General features: G+C 40.0%; 1 protein-coding gene across 2 annotated transcripts in view; it reads right to left on the bottom strand.

Annotated features, from left to right (window-relative positions):
- Positions 1–23,587, bottom strand: part of NELL1 (neural EGFL like 1) — an 807,199-nt gene that overhangs the window by 686,601 nt on the left and 97,011 nt on the right. For both annotated transcript variants that reach the window (XM_035012452.1, XM_035012453.1), the window contains exon 4: positions 3,888–4,058. In XM_035012452.1, the coding sequence (XP_034868343.1) occupies positions 3,888–4,058 (171 nt within the window). The remainder of the gene's footprint in view (positions 1–3,887; positions 4,059–23,587) is intronic.

Here is a 23,587-nt window from a genome sequence, read left to right as displayed (position 1 = left end):
ATCAGGCTAGCCGCCCAAGTGAATGGTTCCTTTTCTGTTTCTAGCTTGAGGTAATCTGCTACCCATTCTTTGAGAGCTTCTAAGACTAGGCCCAGCTAAACAGCTAAAGCAGGAAGAAAAGTGTTAGTCTCCACAGCAAGCAGAAAGTGTAAGACGACCAACTAAAATAGCAGTCACTTTTCTTATGACTATTAGTGTAATTAGGTCTGAAAAGACAGTCTCTCAATTCTCATCTTAAAAAAGGAGGAAAATCTCACCACATACCAGTTCCTCAGAGCAATGCAATTGCCCAGGAAATCTTCCTATTGCAAATGTTTTTATGGTCCTGGAAACGTCTGTATTTCTCCCCTGGGAAGACTCTCTCATGTGTTTTTGACTATGTCCCGGAAAGTACAGGTCATGAACACTTTACGGAGGTAATGTGCAGGGATAGAAAGACTAAGGCTTGGGAGTTAGATCTCGGTTCAAAGTTTTGGCTGTATGCTTATTACACATGACTGAGACTGAGTTATTGATCTTTGAGCCTTTCTAATTCCAAATCTGTAAAATAGGTCTAATAAAATTGTCCCCACATGACTATCCTAAGGAATATTATGGCCAGCATGTTATCTGGCCTCTGGTAGATGCCCAAATGTAGGTCTTTCCCCCATGCTAATGAAATGAGTTTCATTAGTAAGATTCCATATCTTACCCACACAACTCTAAGGATCAGCAACCTAAGACGTGTGGGAGGAAAATACTAGAAAGGAGCAAACTGCTCACACTGAATCAGGCTCTGGCCTTCCCTCAGCTCCCAAGTCCAGTGCCATGGTCCCCCACTGTTGGGCTGAACAGCCTAGCACTTAGAATGCTCATGAATCAGACTTGGGTCCAAATCCTAGTACAGCCACTTACTGCTAGAAGCAGGACTGCAGACATATAATGTAATCTCAGCTCCGTCATTTTAAAGCAAGAAAGTAAACATGAGTATGGGATGAACTAATCTATCTAAAATGCTTAGCACTGTGCCTAGCACAAGTCAACATTCAAATATTATCACATCACCATTTGTCACCTAGCCAGCAGAACTCTAGTGGATGACAGGTTGAGAAAAAAGTACACCTCTAAGGGGAAAAGCCATCAAAAAGAACCTCAGGAGTATTAAATGCATAGCTTTAAGAGTAAAAATCAGCCTCTGGGAGAGTGGCCTATATAAGTAGACCAGCATCTTGATAAATGGACCAGAGCCTCCGCCACCCTAGAATCAGCTAGAGCTGCTGGGAAGAAACTTGTAAAGAAGGTAAGCCCATGTTATTCCCTAGACACTACTTTCTCTTTCCTTAATCTTTTCTTCTTCTTTCCTGGGGGCTCTGATGCAAGTACTTGGTTTTCCAAGGTCCCTCACTTTTCGTTGCAGCCTAGCCTCTTCCTCAGCTTCCTCCCCCTTCCACCTAAAGCAGCGGTTTTGAAATACCATTCCATGTACCAAGGCTAGACCGCCTGCCGAAGAACTACATGGAGCTTGTTACAAATACAGCTTCTCAGAAGTTTCTACCCTCAGGAAATCTGATCCAGCAGATCAGAGATGGGGCCTGGTCACCCAGTCTTTTTTATAAATCCCCCAGTAATTCTTAGGTGTCATCATGTCTGGGAATTACACCAAAAATCAATTTTACCTCTCCTGTGGCCCAGTTGTCCTGGGCCTTTCTTTCCCCTGACCTACCTAAAAACCTCATCTGTGTTTGGGCCCATGAATCATTAACTGGCAACAACTTTACATTCTCCTTCCAAGATCTTATATAAAGAACATGTTAGGTCATGAACTAAAATAAATTTAGTTTTTTTAGAAAACTAAATAAATTAGAAAATTTTCAAGAAAAATGAAGAGAGATTCGGAATCCCCCTCAGTCCATTCTTTATAAATGGGGCTGACCTTATAAAATACTGTGAGCTGCTCCAGCTCTCCTGTCCTCTCTCCACTTTCCTAGTGGAAAGGCCAAGGTAGCCAAGAAGGACATACAGGGTATGAAAGTTCGGAGACAAAGAGGTACCCTAAGTGTGCAGAATCAACAACGAACACTGTACTGAGCATCAGAAACTAAGCACCACCCAGAGCACCTTATATGGATTATCTCATTCAGCACTCCTATCTATAGGTATTATCCCAGTTTACAAATTTAAAAATAGAGATGCAAAGAAATTAACTTGCCCAAATTCAGAGCAGACAAGTGGTTGAGGAGGTCAGTAAAAGAGTATTTCATAGGAACCAGAGAATCCGTGGAAGTGTGAAACATCAGATTAGCAGAGACATAGCCTTTCCTCTTTTTCCTTCTCCAGAGAGATTAGAAAAAAAGATGATAAAACTTTTGGAAGGAGGAAACAAAAAAAACTACACAGCAAGAAACCAGCAGTATCCCCCAGACTTTTCAGGAGCGAATTACTGAACTAGAGCTTTAAGGCCCCTTTCTGACCTGTGGCATAGGACATGCAGGGCCTTTCCGCTCTCCCACTGGGGGAGCGTACAGATGGCGAGCAGGGCAACAACAAGAATGCTAACTGGACTGGAGTTCTGGAAAACTGAAGGGGCCAATGAACTCTTGAAAGTGGAAAGGAGGATGGCAGCAGAGGGCCAGCTTTCTCCAGGCTGCCCATGCTAGGACAATATGCTGAAAAGGAGCCCGTGGTTCTACGGAAACTTTGTCCAGACTCACTTATTATAATGTGGCTGAAGTCACAATTCTTCCCCAAGTCCAGAAAGTAGCTTAAATAAATCAAAATGGACCACAACTCATTTCAAGATGGCAGAAGCTCCCTTATGCCTGCCATTAATTTCTGTTCTCTGCCCTTCCTGGCCCTTTTCCAAAAGAAACTGCAGAGCTGGAATTGCAAGCACATTCGAGTACCTCCTCATCAGAAATGGAGTCTGGAGTTGATTAACCTTAGGTTTTTTTTTTTTCTTCCTGTTCAGTTCCAGAAAGGAGGTTGTCCCCAACATGCCAGTTCCTTATCCTGGGCCTAATGGAACAAGGCCTGTGTCTGAACAGTCATTTTGACAGTACCATTAACAAGAACCAAAGATTCATGGGCACTGCTCACAATGCCAAAAACTTTCTCTGTGAGATCACTCTCCACAAGGATTTTCAGTGGATTCTAGAGAGATCAAAACCTTCCCCTCAACCACCATTAGCCAGTTGTCCAGCCACAAATGATCCAATGGAGACCACGAGTCTTTTTTCAGCTCAAAGTAAACCTGACTCCAGTGTCCTACATGGGGGATGAGATCTCCTTTCCACTCTAATTTCACGATGCCCGATGAAATCCCCCCAGGTCACACAAACGGTCTTGCCAACCACTGGCAAACCGAAAGGCTCATTCCTTTGCAGAGAATGGATGGGGTCAATTCTCAAAGATTCAAAGCACAGCCTCTTTAAAAAGCCTCCATTTGGAAAAGATATTTAAGCAAAGCTGCGCTTGATGAAGTGAAAGAGAATTAGTTGCTTCAGGGGCACGGGCTTCTCAGCTTCATTCGAAGGTAGACGGGCTCATTCACTTCCAAGTCGAACGAACTCAACAACAATATATCATAGTTAACTGTGATCACAGCTCCATGGAATTTCAGCTGGTGCTGAAGTCCGCGGAGGTGCACTTACTATTCCCCAATCTGTAATCACCCTTTTGTACATTTGTTCCTAATCACAGGATACGGTTTCATCTTAATGAACTGTTTTCTTAGCATATTACAGTTGGTCATTTCAGCACATCTAATGGCCCATTTGGTAACTTAAATTACAATTAGGGCCCCTTGGTTTTTATTTCCCAGCAAGGCCGGGAGGGGTTTGATATTTTTCCCCCTTCCCGCTACTTGATTTCAAGGACAGAATTGCAGAAGAACAGAAGCACAGACCTACCTGTTGCAGTCGACGTGGAGCAGGAGATGAGAGGCACTAAGGGACAACGCGACCTTGTGCCACTGTCCATCTGCCAGCCGGTACGGAAGCACCTCAGTCCTGGGCTTCCCGTTATGCATATAGTGGTATCGGATCTCATCCCTCAGACCACTGCTCTCCAGTTCAAAATAGCTGCATGTAAAGGAACAAAAACTTGATTTTACTTCTGGATCTCCCAGTCATCAATCCTCACTACTTCTCTACCACCTTTCTCAGAATCTGCAATTAGCTACACATGACACAAAGATCTCCTAACCAAAAATCAATTGTACTGCATGGAATCCAATTCACCTGTTGGAGAACCTCACCGTGACACCTTGAGCCTCTGAAATGGGTACCGATTGATCCACTGTGAAGAGAGCCACAAGCTTACCGAAGCATGGTGTAGGGTCTCTTCCAATACCTAGAAGTACAGTTCAGAACCCTCTATTGTCTAAAAAAAGCCTATTCACGTAGAATGGACTTAATGATCCTTATTTTCATTACTGCCATATTTACTTTTTCAAGAATTAAAGGACGAAAGAAATGACTTTGGATTATCAGAGACTGAAATAAATTTAGGTAAGATAACTTTACTAAACACATTCCCCCTGGACAAAAACCTTTAAGTGGACAACAATTCTTAGAGAAGGAGGAGAGGAATGGTTGAAGCTACTCACATATGGACCAGTATTTCAAATTATCATGTCATGAGACATGTAATTGAGTCTTTTCTTTCCCCCAGATTGTTGGGGCATTTTCCAGATCCATGAAAAACTCAGCACCACCACTGCAGTCTGCACTTTTGTCATAAAATGCAGAAGTTTGGGACACTCCTCAGGCATACACCGGGACTGATACTTTCAGTGGCAGACCATTTAGTCTAAGCCTCTGAAATGCATCATCGTTGTCATTAAATCAGGCCTATTCTCACTGCCAGGCATTGCACTAAACATTCAACATACTATCTAACTTCTCACCTCTACAAACCCAGAAGGCTGATATTCTCGCTCTTTAAATGTTAAAAAACAGATTCTGGAATTAATCTACCTGAGCCGTAATTTAAACTCCGGTCTAAATTTGCCAGCCCACGTGTTTTCTACCAGCTTGCTGTCAATCTCAGAGGCACAATGACCAACAAGTAAGGATGGCCTCACCTGGCGCTGTCTCCCAGCAATTCATTCGTACAGACAACTCAAAAACGACCTGCCTATGTAGGACCTAAACCAAGTTCCATTCCTAGATTTGAAAGGACCTACTGTTTCTCTTCTAATCAGCTGAGTTGGCCTAACCCCACTGACCAGACCGTAATTTAATCTAAAACACAAAAAGTACCTTCTATGAGCACTGAAATGAATAGATCCTGAAACTCACCCTCTATTACGCAGGACTCCCAAGTCATGGGACAAAGGACAAATACATATTTCTTGCTTATCTTTCACAGGGATCCTCCCAAGAGAGCAGTGCTGGGGAAGATCAGACTCTGACCTACGTACCTCACACTAGACAGAATCAGGCCCAAGATCACAAACCAAGGTTACTTATACTATTGCAGCTAACTCCTGGGCTCAGGTACACACTTATTAGTAATAATCCAATACATATTTTATAAGACTGCAGAAAAGAAAATCCCTTAACATGGGAGACATTCATTTTAAGGGAATTCTCCAAATTGCTTCCAAGCAGCTAGAACATTGAAAGAATCAAAATCTGAGAACTTAAAAGGTCAGGAAGACCTTAGAGATTATCTGGTCATTCATTAATTCATTCAACGTTTTGTTACTGAACACATAGTAAAGGGCTAAAAAAAGGATTTAAAATACAGATCTTGTTCTCAAGATGCTCTGAGACTAGCAGAAAAGGAAATAAAACGCGGCCCTCACACAAAAAAAGTCAGAAGCAAATGCAAGACAAAGGAAGCGGTCATGTCATGTGCTAGGAATGGACTCACTGCTTTCATAAATGTCATCTCATTTAATTTCCTCAAGTTAGATATTTTTATCCCTGTTTTACAGAGTTCACTTGTGATTAGGGATTTTAAGTACCTTACCCAAGACCACGCAGTTTCTGAATTTAAAAAGCAGCATGATTTTGGGTAAGAGACCTCACCAAGATCATCATGAGAAATCTCTCAATTACTTCATTTTGACCAATAAGCTACTGTTGCAAGAAGGGACAGGACCTTAAAGAGGATGTGAAAGACAATTAGAAATGCTCCTATTGATCACCTGATAGCTCAGATGCCTGGGTGGCTCTGTTGGTTAAGCCACTGCCTCCGGCTCAGGTCATGATCCTGGAGTCTGGGGATCGAGTCCTGCATCGGGCTCCCTGCTCAGCAGGGAGTCTGCTTCTCCCTCTGACCCTCCCCCTTCTCATGCTCTATCTCATTCTCTCTCTCAAATAAATAAAATCTTAAAAAAAAAAAAGATCACCTGATAGAATTTTTAAAAAAGCGGGGGGCAGGCAGAGCTATTTAACCAGGTTCAATCGTTGTTCCTGGGGTTATGGCTTCATTGAGCAAGAGCTCATTACCCACATACCTTGTAAAGATTACTGTAGCAAGCTATTACCTCAGGGTAGTCTCAAACCTACAGCTCCAAGAGAAGAAATCTGCCCTACTGTTAGGCAAAATAGATACTTGTGTCTTAGGGCAAAGTTTCTGACAGCATCGTGCGCATATTCAAGAAGTGCTGTATTCCAAACTTAGATGAAGTCAGAATGGGGTGTTTGGGGTTTTGTTCTATATACATCAAGTAACTGCTGAAATGGTCCTAAACATGACAAGGACACTGCATGGCTAAGTTCCATCTGGGTAAGATGGTTTCATGGGTGCTGGGAGGGGAATAAGGCAGTATTTCCAGAGAGTAACCCTCTGCTAACAGAAGTGTGAGCCTCAGTCCTCAAAGCAGCTTGGAGGTGGTCATTTGGCCTGACGACACTTGGCTAGAGCCTGGAGGGAAGACTCAGGATTTGCCGTAGAGCCTTGTTATTCAAAATATGGTCCACACACCAGCATCACCACCACCTGTGGAAATTCAGACTGGGGGGGCACCACCAAGACCTAGATGAGTCAGAATCTCCATTTTAGCATGACCCCCAGAGGATTCAGGTGCCCATTAAAGTTTAAGCAGCACTATAGTGGAGTATCCCAGGTGTCACTTTACTTCCTGGACAGCTGGTTCCGGTGAGGGAAGCAGCAGTTTGATGCCATGAGCAAGTAAGAGCCCTGGTGTGCTGCCAGGGAGGAGGGGGGCCCTGGAGGTGATTATGTAAAGAAGAGTCTAGTAAGCCCTCTGCGCCTGACCGGTCTGCTTTCTTCAGGTCTCAAGTGCTTAGAGGTCTTCCGTGGATTTTAGGGCGGGGTCAACTATAGGAATGATAAAATCACCAGCCAGACTCATAAGCAGCACTTCTCCCCTTAGCTTTGGGCCTCAACCAAGTCCTCAGCCAGGGAACTACTGTGGCTTCCAGAGAAGTCTGTTCATCCGGCAAATAACTGAAAACAGCAAAGACATTCACTACGGAGTTCTCCTTTTCAGATCGAACATCCCTAGCATCTTCTTTCTACCCCTCTACACCACCTAGACAACAAAGGCCCTCCTGGACATGGATTCTCTGCCTTACTCCTCTTTCCAGATCCTTCCCCATGCTGGTCACCATGCTCTAGCTGCAGTAAAATGAATCATTTCCCCCTGTGTTGCATCCAGCAACACAGACAATGTCAGGACTGTGCACAACCATGAGTGTATCCTAATGCTTGCAAGGACCTTCCCATCACCTAACACTGCAAACCATTTCACACAAAATGTCATGAAGGTGATCTTTCCCACCCTGTATTTATACAACTAGATTTTTTTTTTTTTTAAACTTACGCCCTTGCTCAAGTGCTAGGGAGACCCTATCCCACCATCAGCATGAGTAATTCTCCAAAGCCCACCACTGAGTATGATGAACAGAGTTACTATGAAGTATTACAAGACTTCCTGAATTTCATGCAATATTGAGGAAATAATTCAGGAATAATTCCAGTTAATATAGTTAGATCAAGATCAGCCAAGTAATTTTTATTAGACTTTGTCCTTTTCCCTAAAACTTATATTAAGCGATCCATTTTTTTAGCTTATTAGACAAATTTAAAATTTGAAGATCATACAGCTGTAAGTGGCAAAACTAGGACTTGAACCCTAGTCTGATAGACACGAAAGTGGATTCTCTCAATGGCAACACCCCATTACTTTCTACTATGTAAAAAGTTTTAAATCTAGTACCATCTCTCATTTTGCCAAAATCTTAAATGGTAGTTATTAAATTCACACTTTAAGGTAAAAATAGAGGCTCAACTTGATAAAGTGCCTTGCCCAAAGTCATGTAACTCCTAAGATTCAAATCCAGGTCTACTTAGTTCCAGGATTCATGTTCTTCTCACCACATTATATTCCTTTCCAGGTACAATGGTATGACCCTATGAAAGTCAGAGGGCAAGAGAATTCAGGTAGACTCAGCTCCCCCGGCCTTAGTCCCCATGATGCCCCATCCTGGCAAAGAATACCCCTGCAGACTCAAACACAAGCCCCATTCCTCCTGCCATGAGAAAGTTATCACCACTTTTTTAAATGGTGTAGGTGTTCATACAGAATCTCACTTCCATCTTCTGGCCATTTGCCTACTGCTGGGATAATAAAGAAAAGCTACCAAAAACACCAGGAAGGTATACCGTGTCCAACCTCAGGTCAGGGGTCTCAAGGACTATGTAATTTTTGGGGGGAAAAAAAAAGGCAATAGCATAATTTTAAGTAATATTGCAAAGAACACTGGCCCAAGGATACCAAGACTTGATTTCAACCTTACACCTGCTTCAAACCATGAAATCCTTGGCAAAAATATCCCTGCCCCTCTGTACTTCGGTTTCTCCTATCCATTTAATGATCAGATCTGATCCATAATGCCCCAGCATTCCTTGGAAAAGCTTTAGGGTCTAAGGCACAGGGAAGGGATTGGGCACCAGAGAAGCTTCACTCCCTATTGTGTAATTTGGAATTTCCCCTAAGATTTCATTTAGAGAAAAGAGATGCACTTCCAAAGATAGTCTGAAACCACTAAACTAAGTAGTCTTCAGGGTCCAGTTTATGTCTAGATTTCTGTAATTCATCTAATACTCTAAGTAGTATCCATGGTGATAAAGCTATTGCTAAGCTAAAAATAGAAATAGGTGACACGAATATAATCCTCTTCCATCTTGTTTAGGACAACCCACCTTACATGGTCCAGTATTGTTTTGCAAATGGTATTTTCCAAAAACACTAATAATGTTATCTCCCATATCACATGTGCTTCAATGTAATCTTGATTTTCTTCCAATTGAAAGGTTTAGATCTATGTCCTGTCCCCTTGATCTAGGTGGGCTTGTAAGTGCTTTAAGGGCAGAAGTAATGCTTGGTCACTTCCAAGGCTGGGTCATAATGCCTCATGTGGTTTCTATCTTGTTTGTCAGAATACTTGAGCCTAAAGCCCTGACCCACTGTGGAAGAGGTCTAACTACCTGAGGCTGCCATGCTAGCAGGAAGCCCAAACCACACTGGGAAGGCTGCATATCAGTGCTCTGGCTGGAAGCCTCAACTGGAATCCCAGCCAACGCCAGTATAAACACCTCCAGATGGTTTCCCCAGATGTTCACTCTTCCCAGACGAAGCCACTAACATTGTAGAATAGAGACAAGCCATTCCTCTGGACTCGGTCCAAATTCCTTACCCACGGAATCCACAAACATAAAAGTTTAGAGACAGTTTGTTACACATCAGTAGACTTTGGAACACTAACTTCATACATACTGGTTTATACCTTTACATTTGAAACTACAATTTAGGGATGTCGCTATTGGCCATCTTCTGGCCATTTTGCCTACTGCCAATTGGATCATTGGCCAGATGATCAAATCTCATTGTGCCAATTTTCTGCTTACAGACCCACAGACTATGCTTTCTCTTCTATCAAAAATGGAATTCTACCCAAAAAATGCAACACAGTATCAATAAATCATCATCTCTCAAAACGCATGCTTCTCAGAAGCTATTTAAAGAAATACCAAAGAAATATGCTATTATCTTCCTCAGTAATCCATTATTTCTCTTGTATCAGGTGCCAGTATGTTAACTTCAAACATCATGCTTACTGAACTGGAAGTGGTCACCTCAGTGGTCCCTTTATAAGTCAGTTATCCTCCATGGCTTCTAGCCCCCAGCGCTCTTCCAACCTCAGAGCTATTTGACCAAGTTAAAAGAAAAAACCTACTTTGCCTGAACAAACTTCGATTGTTCCCAAATTCTATTGCTTCTACTCAGAACAACATGGATTAGTAGAAACCGCAGAAACTATGTGCGTACTATACAAAGGCCTTCAGGTTCTGGTCAACACGTGTTCAATCCTTGCCTCAGGCATGGAATCCCCTGTGTCAATACAGACAAGGCACACCATTTTCCTAAACCTCACTTTCTTCGTCTCCTACAAAAGAACATCTACTTCACAGGTTTCTTTTCAGAAAGAAAAAAAAAAAAAAGTGATACCATGTTTGCAAATTCCCTACCAAATGCCTAGTGTCCACTAATGATTATGATTTCCCTTCTTTCTGCATACATGGAAATCAACAGCCTCAGAGGTGTGCAGCTGCTGGAAGGATGCACACATCCTGTCCTTCTCAGCAAGCGTTTCTCTGCCTTCCCCTTGCCCTTGTTTAGACTTGGTCTGGTGATCTTATTTGCAGTTGTAAACTTACTGTTCAGCTCCGTACTCAACCCTCTTAGCAAACATCTAGCAAGATATTAACAGTGACAGTAATTACAAATTGCCTGTTATTGAAAATAAAACATTCACTGTTAAATGAAATGTGAAAATAATGTTCTTATACCTACTCAAAACAGTTCCACTGCAGTCTTTAAAAGCATGGGAGTAGCTGCGCTGTTCTTACTGACATAGGGGCTGGCTTCCACCTTTCCCACATACAAAGAGTCAGGAGAAAAGACATGGAACCTTGGAAAAGTAGGAAATTTCTTTTCCAAATGAGAAAAAATTCTAAGATAAAGGCAACCAATGAGCTAGTTCACATAAGGAAGAATGTAAGTTTAGTTTTTGACTACAGAGGCCTTCAAATACAGTCGAAGTATTAAATAAACAAGCCCAAGGCAAGGAGCTAGAATCACACCGCTCACCTGAAGCCTAAGTATAGCTCCTTGTCTCCAGGAACTCAAAATTAAGAGGTTTCTAAATATCAAGAGCTAGGAAAAAGGAACCGAACTAATAGTAGTTGTAGTTCTGGCCAATGTGTATATAGCACTTTCTATACTTCTAAGTTTTCTTAAAGACTTAAAAGGATATTGTTCTCAAAAAATATGAAGTCTTCACTTTTCTTAACTATTACTATTTTAAGTTTAAATTTTTAATTTGAATTTTTTACTTCCATGGTTCAAAAAAAATTCATCTTTAAGGTATTTAGTAAAAAAAAAAAAAAAAAATACCCAATGTCTCTCAGAGGCAACTATTTATCAGTTTCATGTGTATCCTCCCAAAGTTTTTTTTGTTTGTGTTTTTTTTTTAATTTTTAGAGTTTCAAATTGCAAAGAAAGAACAGGGAGTTCTCATATACCCCATTATCTGGTTTCTTATTAATATTCTTACATCTATATGGTACTTTTATCACAGTTAATGAACCACTATGGATACAATGTTATCCAAAGGCAATACTTTAGTCAGATTACTTTAGTTTTCACCTAATATCCTTCTGTTTCACAATCCCATCCAGGAGACTACATTAGATTCAATCGACAGGTCTCATTAGATACCTTTTAGTGGTGACAGTTCAGAATTTAGGACCTTGAAAATTGAAGATTACTAATGAGGAATTTTATAGAATTTTCCCCAATTATGATTTGTCTGATGTTGTCTCATGTATAGACTTGGGTTGTGGGTTTGAGGAAGGAAGTGTAATTCTCATGGTCTATCAAAAATACATACGATCAACATGACTTACTAGTTTTGATCTTAATCTTGGTGTTTACCTGGTTTAGGTAGTGTCTGTCAGGTTTCTTCTCTGAAGTTACTCCTCCCTCTCCACACTGTCCTCTTTGGGAGGAAATCTATACAGTCCACACTTACCTAGTGAGGAGAGCTCCACCCTCCTTGAAGGTGGAGTACCAAAATTATCTGGAGTTCTATTGCATGGAAGACTTGTCTATTCTCCCCATTTATTTCTTTCTTCAGTCATTTATGTAAAACTCTATGTACTCCTGGGTTGTTTTAATCTTTGGGTTACCATCCAATACCAGTTTATTTGGTTGCCCAAATTGTTCCAGCTTTGACCATTGGAAGCTTTTTTTCAGTTGGCTCCTCTGTCCCTTTGACATACTTCCATTATTTGTGAGTTATGGTTTCCTTTGGAACATTTCCTTTACTTATGATACAAGATGCTCAAGGCTTATCTTACAGGTTTCCTGACTCAGTTCTAAAATCAGCCATTTCTCCAAAGAAACCCAGTTGTTATTAGAAAATGGTATTAGAAACCAAGATCTGGGTACTTGATATGCTCATTGCTACTGGAGTATCATTGCTTCTAGGTCTTAGCTGATAGAGTTAAGAAATGTATGTGGTATAATAACCAGCATACACTCACACAGAATGTACATACACACATGTACATATCTACATGTAAATTAAGTTTATACTGATGCCTTATACTCTAATCTGTTACCATATGGATTATTCTAGCCTTTGCCCCAATACTTAACCATAACATCCCACCAATCCACTCTCTATTACTCATTCCAGCATATACAGTGATTTTAGAACTGTTAACCTGTATCCTCATGTAAACAACTATCAACTAGAACAAAGCATCTATGAACAGTTCCTTTTGCCTTTAGTCTGACTCCACTTGTTTCTGAAGTTACTCAGGTCAGCAATTTCTCCAACCCCTTTTCACAGATGTTGTTCCACATATTTGTAATACAGTTAGACTGTTCGGTCACTTTCCACATTCCATCCATAATCTCCTTTTTTTTTTTTTTTAACAATATGCATACATTAAGGTTCACTCTTTGTGCTAGAAATTCCTATGGGTTTTGACAACTGTGCAGTGTCCCATATCCACCATGCGAGTGCCACACACCGTAGTTCTACTGCTTGAAAAAAATCCTCCTTTTCACCTATTTGAACCTCAAACCCCTCAAATCACTCATCAACCCTTCTATTTCTGCCTCTTCCAGAATTTCATATAAATAGAATCAAATTATATGGCCTAGTCACACTGGTTTCCTTTATTCGGTAATATGCATTTAAGATTTATTCATGTCTTTGGATGGCACTGAATAGTATCTCATTGTACAGACCTACCAAAAATCATCCATTCACTTCTTGAAGGATACTTCGGTTTCCTCCTGTTTTAAGTGATTATAAATAGAGCACCATAGTAAATTTTGTATTCAGGTTTTTATGTGAAAATAAGTTTTAAAAACAACTGAGTAAAAACCTAGGAGTGTGATTGATGGATTATGTAGTAAGACTAGGTTGAGCTTTGTAAGGTATTATCAAAGAATGAGAGTTCCTGTTGCTATACATTCTCACCAGCAACTGGTGGTGTCAGGTTAATTTTAGCCATTCTAATCAATGTGTAATGGCATGGGGAAAAAAAAAAAAAAGACCTTGAGCATCTTTTTATATACTTGTCCTTTATAGATCTTCTTTGGTGAGGTGACTGTTCAGACTTTTTGCCCATTTTTAAATTGAGCTGTTTGCTCACTTATTGTTAAGTTTTAAAAGTTCTTAGTATAGGGACACCTGGCTGGCTCAGTTGGTTAAGCATCTGCCTTTTGCTCAGGTCATGATCCCAGAGTCCTGGGATGGAGTCCCTCATTGGGCACCCTGCTCAGCAGGGAGCCTGCTTCTCCCTCTGCCTGCCCCTCTCCCTGCTTGAGCCCTGACAAAAAGTTCTTAGTATATTTTTTACACAAATCCTTTAACAGATATGACTTGTCTTTTCATTTTCTTAATAGTGTCTTTTGCAGAGCACAATGTTTTGTTTTAGTAAAATCCAACTTACCAATTTTTTTTTATGGATCATATACTTGATACTGTAAAGAACTCATCACCAGACCTAAGGTCATGTAGATTTTCCCCTATGTTTTCATTTAGAAGTTTTACTGTTTTGCATTTTAAGGTTTGTGATCCATTTTGACTGATTTTTTGTGTAAGGTACAGAGTCTTTGTCAAAATTCATTTTGCATAAGAACATCCTATTGTTTTAGGATCTTTTGCTAAGACCATCCTTTCTTCCAGAGGTTTTTTAATGCTATAAAAGCAAATATTAGTCTATTTCTTTTTTCCCCATCTAACATAAATGATAGTAACTGATCTTCACTCTTCTACACCTTCCTCTTGAATTACTGTAACAAGACTTTTTATAAACAGAACTTACTCTTTATTCTTAAATTTTATATTCTCCCATTCAAAATAACAATCAGGAGAAAAATATCTGTTATCTCTTTATAGCACAAATCTAAACTACAACTAGTCAAAGGCCCATTTTCTTAAGGCTCAGCCAGGCTTGCATTCTGTGGAAGCAAGACTGAAAACCATATGTAAGAGATGGCAGTAAATGTACTTAGTAAACACCAAGTCGTATGAAGACCTTTGATTTACATGCCTACCTTCAAGGAATTTACATGCCATTTGATGGGGTAAAACAAAAAACCTACAGAAAAATAAAGCCTGACCTTTTTAGAAAGGGGGAAAAAATCCTCTTATTGAATGGTGATCGAGGAAAGTTTCAGAAAGGTAATAGATCTAGAAGAACTATTTATATTGAAGGGAGAGGAGACTACTTTCCCATTGTATATTCTTGCCTCCTTTGTCACAAATTTAATAAGCATGGGTTTATTTCTGGATGGTCTATCCTATTCCATTTATATGTGTCTATGTTTGTACCAGTACCACTCTGTTTTGATTAGCTTTGTACTGTACCTTGAAATCTGAGATTGTGATATCTCCAGCTGTCATTCTTTTCCAAGATTGCTATGGCTATTTGGGGTCTTTTTGGTTCCATGCTAATTATAAGATTATTTGTTCTAGTTGTGTGAAAAAATGTTGGTATTTTAACAGCGATTGCCTTAAATCTGTAGATTGTTCTATGTACTATGGACGTCTTAATATTAGTTCTACCAATCCTTAAGCATGGAATATCTTTCCATTTGTTTCTGTCATGTTCAATTTCTTTCATTAGTGTTTTATAGTTTTCCCAGCACAGGTCTTTCGCCTCCTTTAAGTTTATTCCTAGGTATTTTACTCTTTCTGGTTCAACTGTATATAGTGTTTTCTTAATTTCTCTTCCTGCTGCTTCATTAAAAATATATAGAATTGCAACACAATTCTGTACACTGGTTTTGTATCCTGCGATCTTACTGAATTCAATTATCGGTTTTAGTTTTTTGTGAAGTCTAGGATTTTCTATACATAGTAGATCATGTGCTGATAGTCAAAGTTTTACTTCCTTTCCAATTTGGATGCCTTTATTTTTCCTTGTCTGATTATTCCTCAAAAAATTAAAATTACCATATGATCCAGTAATTCCAGTAATGAGTATTTACCCAAAGAAAACAAACACTATTTGAAAAGATACATGCATCCCTATGTTTATTACAGTATTTACTATAACCAAGATATGAACACTTGAGTTGCTTCCATACATTAAGGGAGAAAGAAGTAGTACACACACACACACACACACACACACAATGGAATAGGACTCAGCCATAAAAGAGTGAAATCTTGCCACTTGCATCAACATGGATGGACCTAGAGGGTATTATGCTAACGAAAGTCAGGAAAACAAATACCGTATGATTGCCCTCATGTGGAATTTAAGAAAATGAAAACATGGGGCACCTGGGTGGCTCAGTCATTAAGCATCTGCCTTCGGCTCAGGTCACGATCCCAGGGTCCTGGGATCGAGTCCCACTTTGGGCTCCCTGTTCAGCGGGAAGCCTGCTTCTCCATCTCCCACTCCCCCTGCTTGTGTTCCCTCTCTCGCTGTGTAATCTTAAATAAAAAAAATAATAAAGAAAATGAAAACAGACCCAAAAAAAAAAGAGAGAGAGAGATTTTAAATACAGAAAACTGATGGTTACCAAAGAGAAGGTGGGTGAGGAATGGGTACAATAAAGAGGATTAAGCATACATCACCTTGGTGAACACTGAGAAATATATAGAATTGTTGAATCCCTACACTGTACATCTGAAACTAGTAACTTAATTATACTTGAATTTAAAAAATTGGAGAGGGTAAGAAAGGTGCTTCAGGAAGGGGAAATACAAAGAAGGACAGGAGGAGAAAATGTGTCTGGCACTCAGGTAACAGAAAAAGAACAGGTATGTATAGCACTGAGGAGGCGTGCAAGCAGAGCACAGTTGGGAAACAACCAAAGGGTCAACTGCTGCTGGATTCATAAAACCCACCTCTGACATTTGGCCTTTACCCTGCACCCTAGCGGTTCTCAAACCATTTTCTGCTAGGATAAATAGGTGATTTCACAGGCATGGAACACTCCCACAGGTGTCAATTTCTGATACACTACCTTACCTTCAGTCTTTTCTCCCTCCTCTCAGAAAGCCCTTCAGATCAGTGGCTCTAATGTACCCTGAATCCACTCCAGTACATTAGGACACTTTTTAACATAAATGAATGACAAATTTTCCTCCAGTCTAGGCCTGTCTTTGGAGCTATATACTTGAATAGCCAACTGTCCACTCAACTCCACTTTGATCTTTCAAATTTAGTAAACTCAAGACATAACTTTCCTCCCAAACCTGGTCCTCACCCACTATAGCCGACATCAAAATGAAAGCTAGAAATGTAAGCATTGTCTTTGATACTGCTCTCCCCTGTGCCTGATGTACAACCCACCATCAAGTCATATGGCTTCTACTCCTGGGTACCCTATTTCTCACCTCCTCCACTGCTACCCTCCTTATCTAAGCCACCATCACCTCCTACTAGCAACTACCTAGCTTTGCAACTAGTCTCTTGAATCCACTCTGTTCCCTTGCAATCCATTCTACAGCCAAGGTCATCTTTTTAAAAACAAAACTCTAATCAGCTCACTAATCCCTTCCAATCACCCCCCACCCTAAGCTTACAAATCAGTAACTTCATGGCTATTGAGCTTCAGATGAGAATTTTAGGACTAGGATTCAACATGGCCCTCAAGAACCCACATGCTCTGGCCCCTGCCCACCTGTCCAGCTTCGGCTTGTGCATTCTCCATGTTTTCCTCTACATACCAACCTTCTTTTAGGTCCTTGAACATACCCCACCCTCCCACCAAAATATAGCACTTGCACATTCCACCCTGTATTCAAATCCTCTTACATTCATTCTCTACCTAGTTAACTTCTATTCATCCTTCCCTTGTCATCTTGTATGCCACCTACCCAGGAAGTCTTCACTGATATGCACTTCCCACCATGGCCCAGGATTTTTCATGGGACTATATTCCTTTCCATCACAGTACTTGTTTCTAAATATTCACTTCTCTTATTTTTTTAATATCTGTCTTTCCCACTGGATTAAAAGCCCTATGAACTGACGAGGTCTGTTTTTGCTCATCACTGCATCTTAAAAGAGTCTACCAGAGGGCCTAGCATATAGTAAAGACTATTTTTATATACATTAATACTTGGTTTTTAGTAACAGTAATAAATCATAGCACATCTCACAGCTGATGGTGATAGATCAAACTGCTTTAACACTGAAGTAAACACGGCCTAGTGATCTGACTGCTTCTGTTAGCAAGACTTGAGCTCCCAATATAGTGAGGTATTTTGTATGTAACCTACTCACAATGGGATTTCTATAACTCAATAGAACAACCAGTGGATCAATGAAGCAATCAAATGTCAAAAAATACATTGAGAAAAATGAAAATGAAAACACAACGGTCCAAAATCTTTGGGACACAGCAAAAGCAGTTCTAAGAGGAAAATATATAGCAACACAGGTCTACCTCAAGAAACAAGGACAACCTCAAATAAACAATCTAAACCTAGACCTAAAGGAATTAGAAAAAGAACAAAGCCCAAGAAGAGTAGAAGGAAAAAAATAAAGGTCAGAGCAGAAATAAATGACAGACTTAATGGGGGGGGGGGGGGATGAAACCAAGAGCTACTTCTTTGAAAAGATAAAATTGATAAACTCTTGGCCCAGACTCAAAACGAGAGGACCCAAATAAAATCAGGAACAAGAGAAAACAGACACCAAAGAAATACTAAGGATTATAATAGACTACTAGAAAAAATATGCCAACAAATAGGACAACCTAGAAGAAATAGTGACTTCCTAGAAACATACAACCTTCCAAAACTGAACCAGGGGAAATAGAAAATCTGAACAGACCAATTACAAGTAACAAAACTGAACAGTATTCAAAAAGCTTCCAAAAAATAAAAGTCCAGGACCAGATGGATGTACTGGTGAATTCTGCAAAACCCGCAAAGACGAGTTAACACCTATTCTCCTCAAACTTTTCCAAAAAGTAGAAGAGGAAGGAAAGCTTCCAAATACATTCTACAAGGCGAGCATTAACCTGATCCTAAAACCAAAGACATCTCTCTCTCTCTCACACACTCTCTCTCTCTCTCCCCCCCCTCCCCCTCTCCCTCTACAGGCCAGTATCCCTGATGAACATACATGTAAAAATCCTCAACAAAATAAAAGCAAACCACATACAACAATATACTAAGAAGATCAAGTGGGTATGTATTCTGCTGACATAAGGATGATTCAATATTTGCAGAATCAGTATGCTATACCACATTAACAAAACAAAGGATAAAAGTCATATGATTGTCTTAACAGGTGCAGAGTAAGCATCTGACAAAATTAAACATTCATTAATGATTAAAAACTCAAAAAGGTAGAGTTAGAGGGAACATACCTCAACATAACAAAGGCCATACATGAAAAACCCATAACTAACATCATACTCAATGGTGGAAAAACAGAGCTTTTCCTCTAAGATCAGTAACAAGGATGTAAGAATGTCTACTCTTGCCACTTTTGTTCAACATAGTACTGAAAATCTCAGCCACAACAATCAGACAAGAAATAAGAGGCATCCATATTGGTAAAGCAGTTAAACTGTGTCTACAGATGGCATGACACTGTACATAGAAAACCCTCAAGACTCCATGAAAAAACTACCAGAATAAATGAATTCAGTAAATTTTCAGGATACAAAATACCCAGATACCGGTAGCATTTCTATACAACAATAACCAAGTAGAGAAAATAATTCCAGTTACAAGCGCACCAAGAGATACCTAGAAATAAAACCAAGGAAATAAAAGACCTGCACTAAAAAGATCTGAAAGCTATCCAGCACCAGCAATAGAAACTGAAGAGGATAAAATGGAAAGATATGCCATGCTCAAGGAAGAATCGGTGTCATTTAAGATGTCCAGACTACCCCAAGCCATCTACAGAATTAATGTAATCCCTATCAAAATACCAACAGCATTTTTTTTTACAAAACTAAAACAAGTAACCCCAAAATTTGCATGGAACCACAAAAGACCATACACAAAATAAACCATACTAACACCATACACAAAAATAAACTCAAAATGAATTAAAGACCTAAAGGCCCAAACCCATGAAACTCTTAGAAGAAAACATAGGCAGCAATCTCTTGGTCATTGGCCTTAGCAACATATTTATGGATAGATCTTTTCAGACAAGGGAAACAAAAGCAAAATAAACTACTGGGACTCCACCAAAATAAGGAGCTTTTGCACAGCAAAGGAAACCAAGAAAACAAAAAGGCAACGTAATGGATGGTAATGTAATTATTTGGTTACTGCTTGTCTCCCCACTGGATTGTGAACTCCATGAACACGTGGACCATGTCTATTTTTGCTCATCATTGTAATTTCAGAGCTGAGCACAGAGCCTAGCATATGGTAAAACTTAATAGTTTTGTAATTAATGACATTCACAAATCTGATTTTTATTAACAGTAATGCACCACGTATGGCACACCTCACAGATTATGATACATCAAACTGCTTTGATACTGTGGTTGGGAATCACTAATGTAGAAGATAAAAGTTTCTTGTGAAGGTGATTCAGTAAAAGCAATATTGACATAGTTGACATTTATATTTTGTTTTTGTTTTTGTTTTTTAAATAAGGGAGTTTGACTCATAGGATGGAAAATAACAGAGGTAATCTTGCTTCTGGGTTTATCAGGTAGCAACTGTTGTTTTTTGTCTGCCTCTGTTTTGCCATCCAATGTGTTGTCTTCAACCCAAAGCTGGCTTTCTTTGCAGTCCTAGAGAGGCTGCCAAAAGTAGCTGAGCTGTTGGCTGTCTTGAAAATGCCCAGGGAGAATGAATGCTTTGTTCACTCATCAAGTGATCTCAGCTAAGTGCCAATCCTCTTGGCCAGTAGAATGCCATGTGCTGATAATCTATATGTCAACTATACTCAAATGTTAGTTTCAGGTGTACCACTTCATGATTCAACAAGTTTATACATTGTGTTATGTTTACCACAAGAGTAGCTACCATCTGTCCTGATACATCACTATTACAGTATCTCTATGTTACTTAAGCTGTGTGTTTTGTGCCCATAACTTATTCATTCCATAACTGGAAGCCTGTACCTCCCACTCTCCACCTATTTTGCCCAACTCCCCATCCCCCTCCCCTCTGGAAACCCTCACTTTTGTTCTATTTTTAAGAATGATTCTGCTTTTTGCTTGTTCGTTTCTTTTAGATTCCACTTACCAGTAAAATATGGTAAAATATGGTATTTTTCCTCAGACTTATTTCACTTAGCATAATACTTTCTAGGTCCATCCATTTTGTCTCAAATAGCACAATCTCCTTTATGGCTTTATAATCCCATTGTACATATATACACTCATCTGATCTATTCATCTATTGATGGACACTTAGGTTGCTTCCAGATCTTGGCTACTGTATATAATGCTGCAATAAACACAGTGGTGCCTATCTCTTTTTGGATTAGTGTTTTTGTTTTCTTTGGGTAAATACCCAGTGGTGGAATTATTGGATCATGTGGCTTGTTTCTTTGTTTTGTTTGTACTGGGGAAAAGACTGTCTTTTCAATAAATGGTGCTGGGCAAACTGGACAGCTATATGTAAAATATGAAACTGGGCCATCTTTTAACACCATACACAAAAATAAACTCAAAATGGATTAAAGATCTAAATGTGAAACCTAAAACCATAAAAATCTTAGAAGAGAACACAGGCAGTAATTTCTTTGACATGGGCCCTAACATTTTTCTAAAGTCTCCTAAGGCAAGGAAAACAAAAGCATAGAGTATTAGGACTACATCAAAGTAGAAAGCTTCTGCAAAGGAAACCATCAATAAAACTAAAAGACAACCTACTGAATGAGAGAAGACACTTGCAAATGATACAACTGATAAGGGCTTAATATCCAAAATACATAAAGAGCTTCTACAACACCAAAAAGCCATCTTAATGAAAAGTGGGCAGAGGACCTGAAAAAAGACTTTTACAAAGAAGACCTACAGATGGCCAACAAACACATGAAAAGATGCTCAATGTCACTAATTATTAGGGAAATGCAAATCAAAACCAGTTATCACCTCACCCATGTCAGAATGGCTAAAATCAGAAAGACAGGAAGCGTTGACAAAGATGTGGAGAAAAAGGAACCCTTCCACCCTGTTGGTGGGGATGTAAATTGTTACAGCCACTGTGGAAAACAGTAACAAATTTCCAGTTATAAAGTCAGTCCTGGAGATGCAAAGTACAGCATAGGGAATACAGTCAATAATACTGTAACAGGGGCGCCTGGGTAGCTCAGTCGGTTAAGCGTCTGCCTTCGGCTCAGGTCATGATCCCAGAGTCCTGGGATCGAGCCCCCCGTTGGGCTCCCTGCTTGGCGGGGAACCTGCTTCTCCCTCTCTCTCTGCCTGCCGCTCTGCCTACTTGTGTTCTGTCAAATAAATAAATAAAATCTTAAAAAAAAAAAAATACTGTAACAACAATATATAGTAACAGATAGTAACTACACTTACAGTGAGCATTGAGTATAGAATTGCCAAATCATTTTACACCTGAAACTAATAACTGTCAGTTATAGTTCAATAAAAAAATAATTACAATAAATGTGAAATTGAGGACTGCTATGTATTATGAAGGAAAGCAACATAGTTCTATGAATAAGCCAGATCAGTATAAGTCACACTGAGATAGGTTTGCCCTAAGCTTATCAGCCCGGATGACCTTAAGCTTTGTAAACGAGCTCTCATGAACATGTAGGGTAACTGAGAAGAACCATGTTTAGGGATAAGCCTAGAAGATGGGGATCAACTGAGTAACTTTTTTTCATAGTACACCACCCAACATCTGATGGGCTATATGGTAAATTACTCAGGGACCCGTAAGAGAAATGTAGCAGGTTCCCAGCCAGCCTACTTGCCATAAGCCTGCCTTATAGCTAGTATCTCCGCTAAAGAGAAGAGCTCAACATTTCCATGGGGGAGGCGATTGCTACCACCGGTCCTGAATTTTGACCCATCAAAAGAAAACAAATCAGGTGATCTTAAATAAATAAATAAATAAATAAATGTACCTATGGTTAATATATCCAAGTGAAAATTCACCTAAAGCAGCTTTATCTAAAACCAAATTTGAGGGGCACCTGGGTGGCTCAGTCGCTAAACGTCTGCCTTCGGCTCAGGTCATGATCCCAGGGTCCTGGGATCGAGCCCCGCATCGGGCTCCCTGCTTGGCGGGAAGTCTGCTTCTCCCTCTCCCACTCCCCCTGCTTGTGTTCCCTCTCTCGCTATGTCTCTCTCTGGCAAATAAATAAATATCTTTAAAAAAATAATAAATAGGGCGCCTGGGTGGCTCAGTTGGTTAAGCGACTGCCTTCGGCTTAGGTCATGATCCTGGAGTCCCGGGATCGAGTCCCGCATCGGGCTCCCTGCTCGGCAGGGAGTCTGCTTCTCCCTCTGACCCTCCTCCCTCTCATGCTCTCTGTCTCTCATTCTCTCTGTCTCAAAAAAATAATAATAATAATTAAAAAAATAATAATAATAATAATAAATAAAACCAAATTTGATTAAAGCCCATTTATCTTCCTATCACATGTGAGTGGTTATGAATTTCACAAACATGAATTTCATGTCAGTGGTACCATAAGGGAAAGTCATCATTAAGTAAACTGGCTGTTAGGTAAATTGATTTTTAGAATAATTCATTATGCACAAACTTGGAGCGCCCAAACCTAATCTCTGGCAGTTCAAAAGGCAGAAGAGGGGACGACCAGCTGCAGAGCTGCCTCTCCCACACAAGCCAGTATAATCAGAGTCCCTTCCACCTTCTAAAAGAACTAGTGGACTTTAAAATTCATCCATTTTTACTGCAATACCAGAACTCCGGTTTCCTATCTCCGTCATGCCTGCTAAGGGCAGGAGCAGCTTCCTGCCCACCACCATCCTGAAGCTGCCTCCGTCTTAATCCCGGATCTGCTCAGATGACCCAGGCACCGGGGAGGTAGAGCCACACGGTGAAAGCAATGGTTTCTTTTTCAAAGTGCTCCAGACTTGGCTGTGCCCATGCAACCTCTTGTTAAAATGCAG

Source organism: Mirounga leonina, unplaced genomic scaffold, assembly GCF_011800145.1.
Source record: "Mirounga leonina isolate KUSES-001 unplaced genomic scaffold, KU_Mleo_1.0 Mir_166, whole genome shotgun sequence".
Classification (NCBI taxonomy): Eukaryota; Metazoa; Chordata; class Mammalia; order Carnivora; family Phocidae; genus Mirounga; species Mirounga leonina.
The sequence above is the reverse complement of the archived record's forward strand: the minus strand, read 5'-3'. Positions and strand labels throughout refer to the sequence as shown.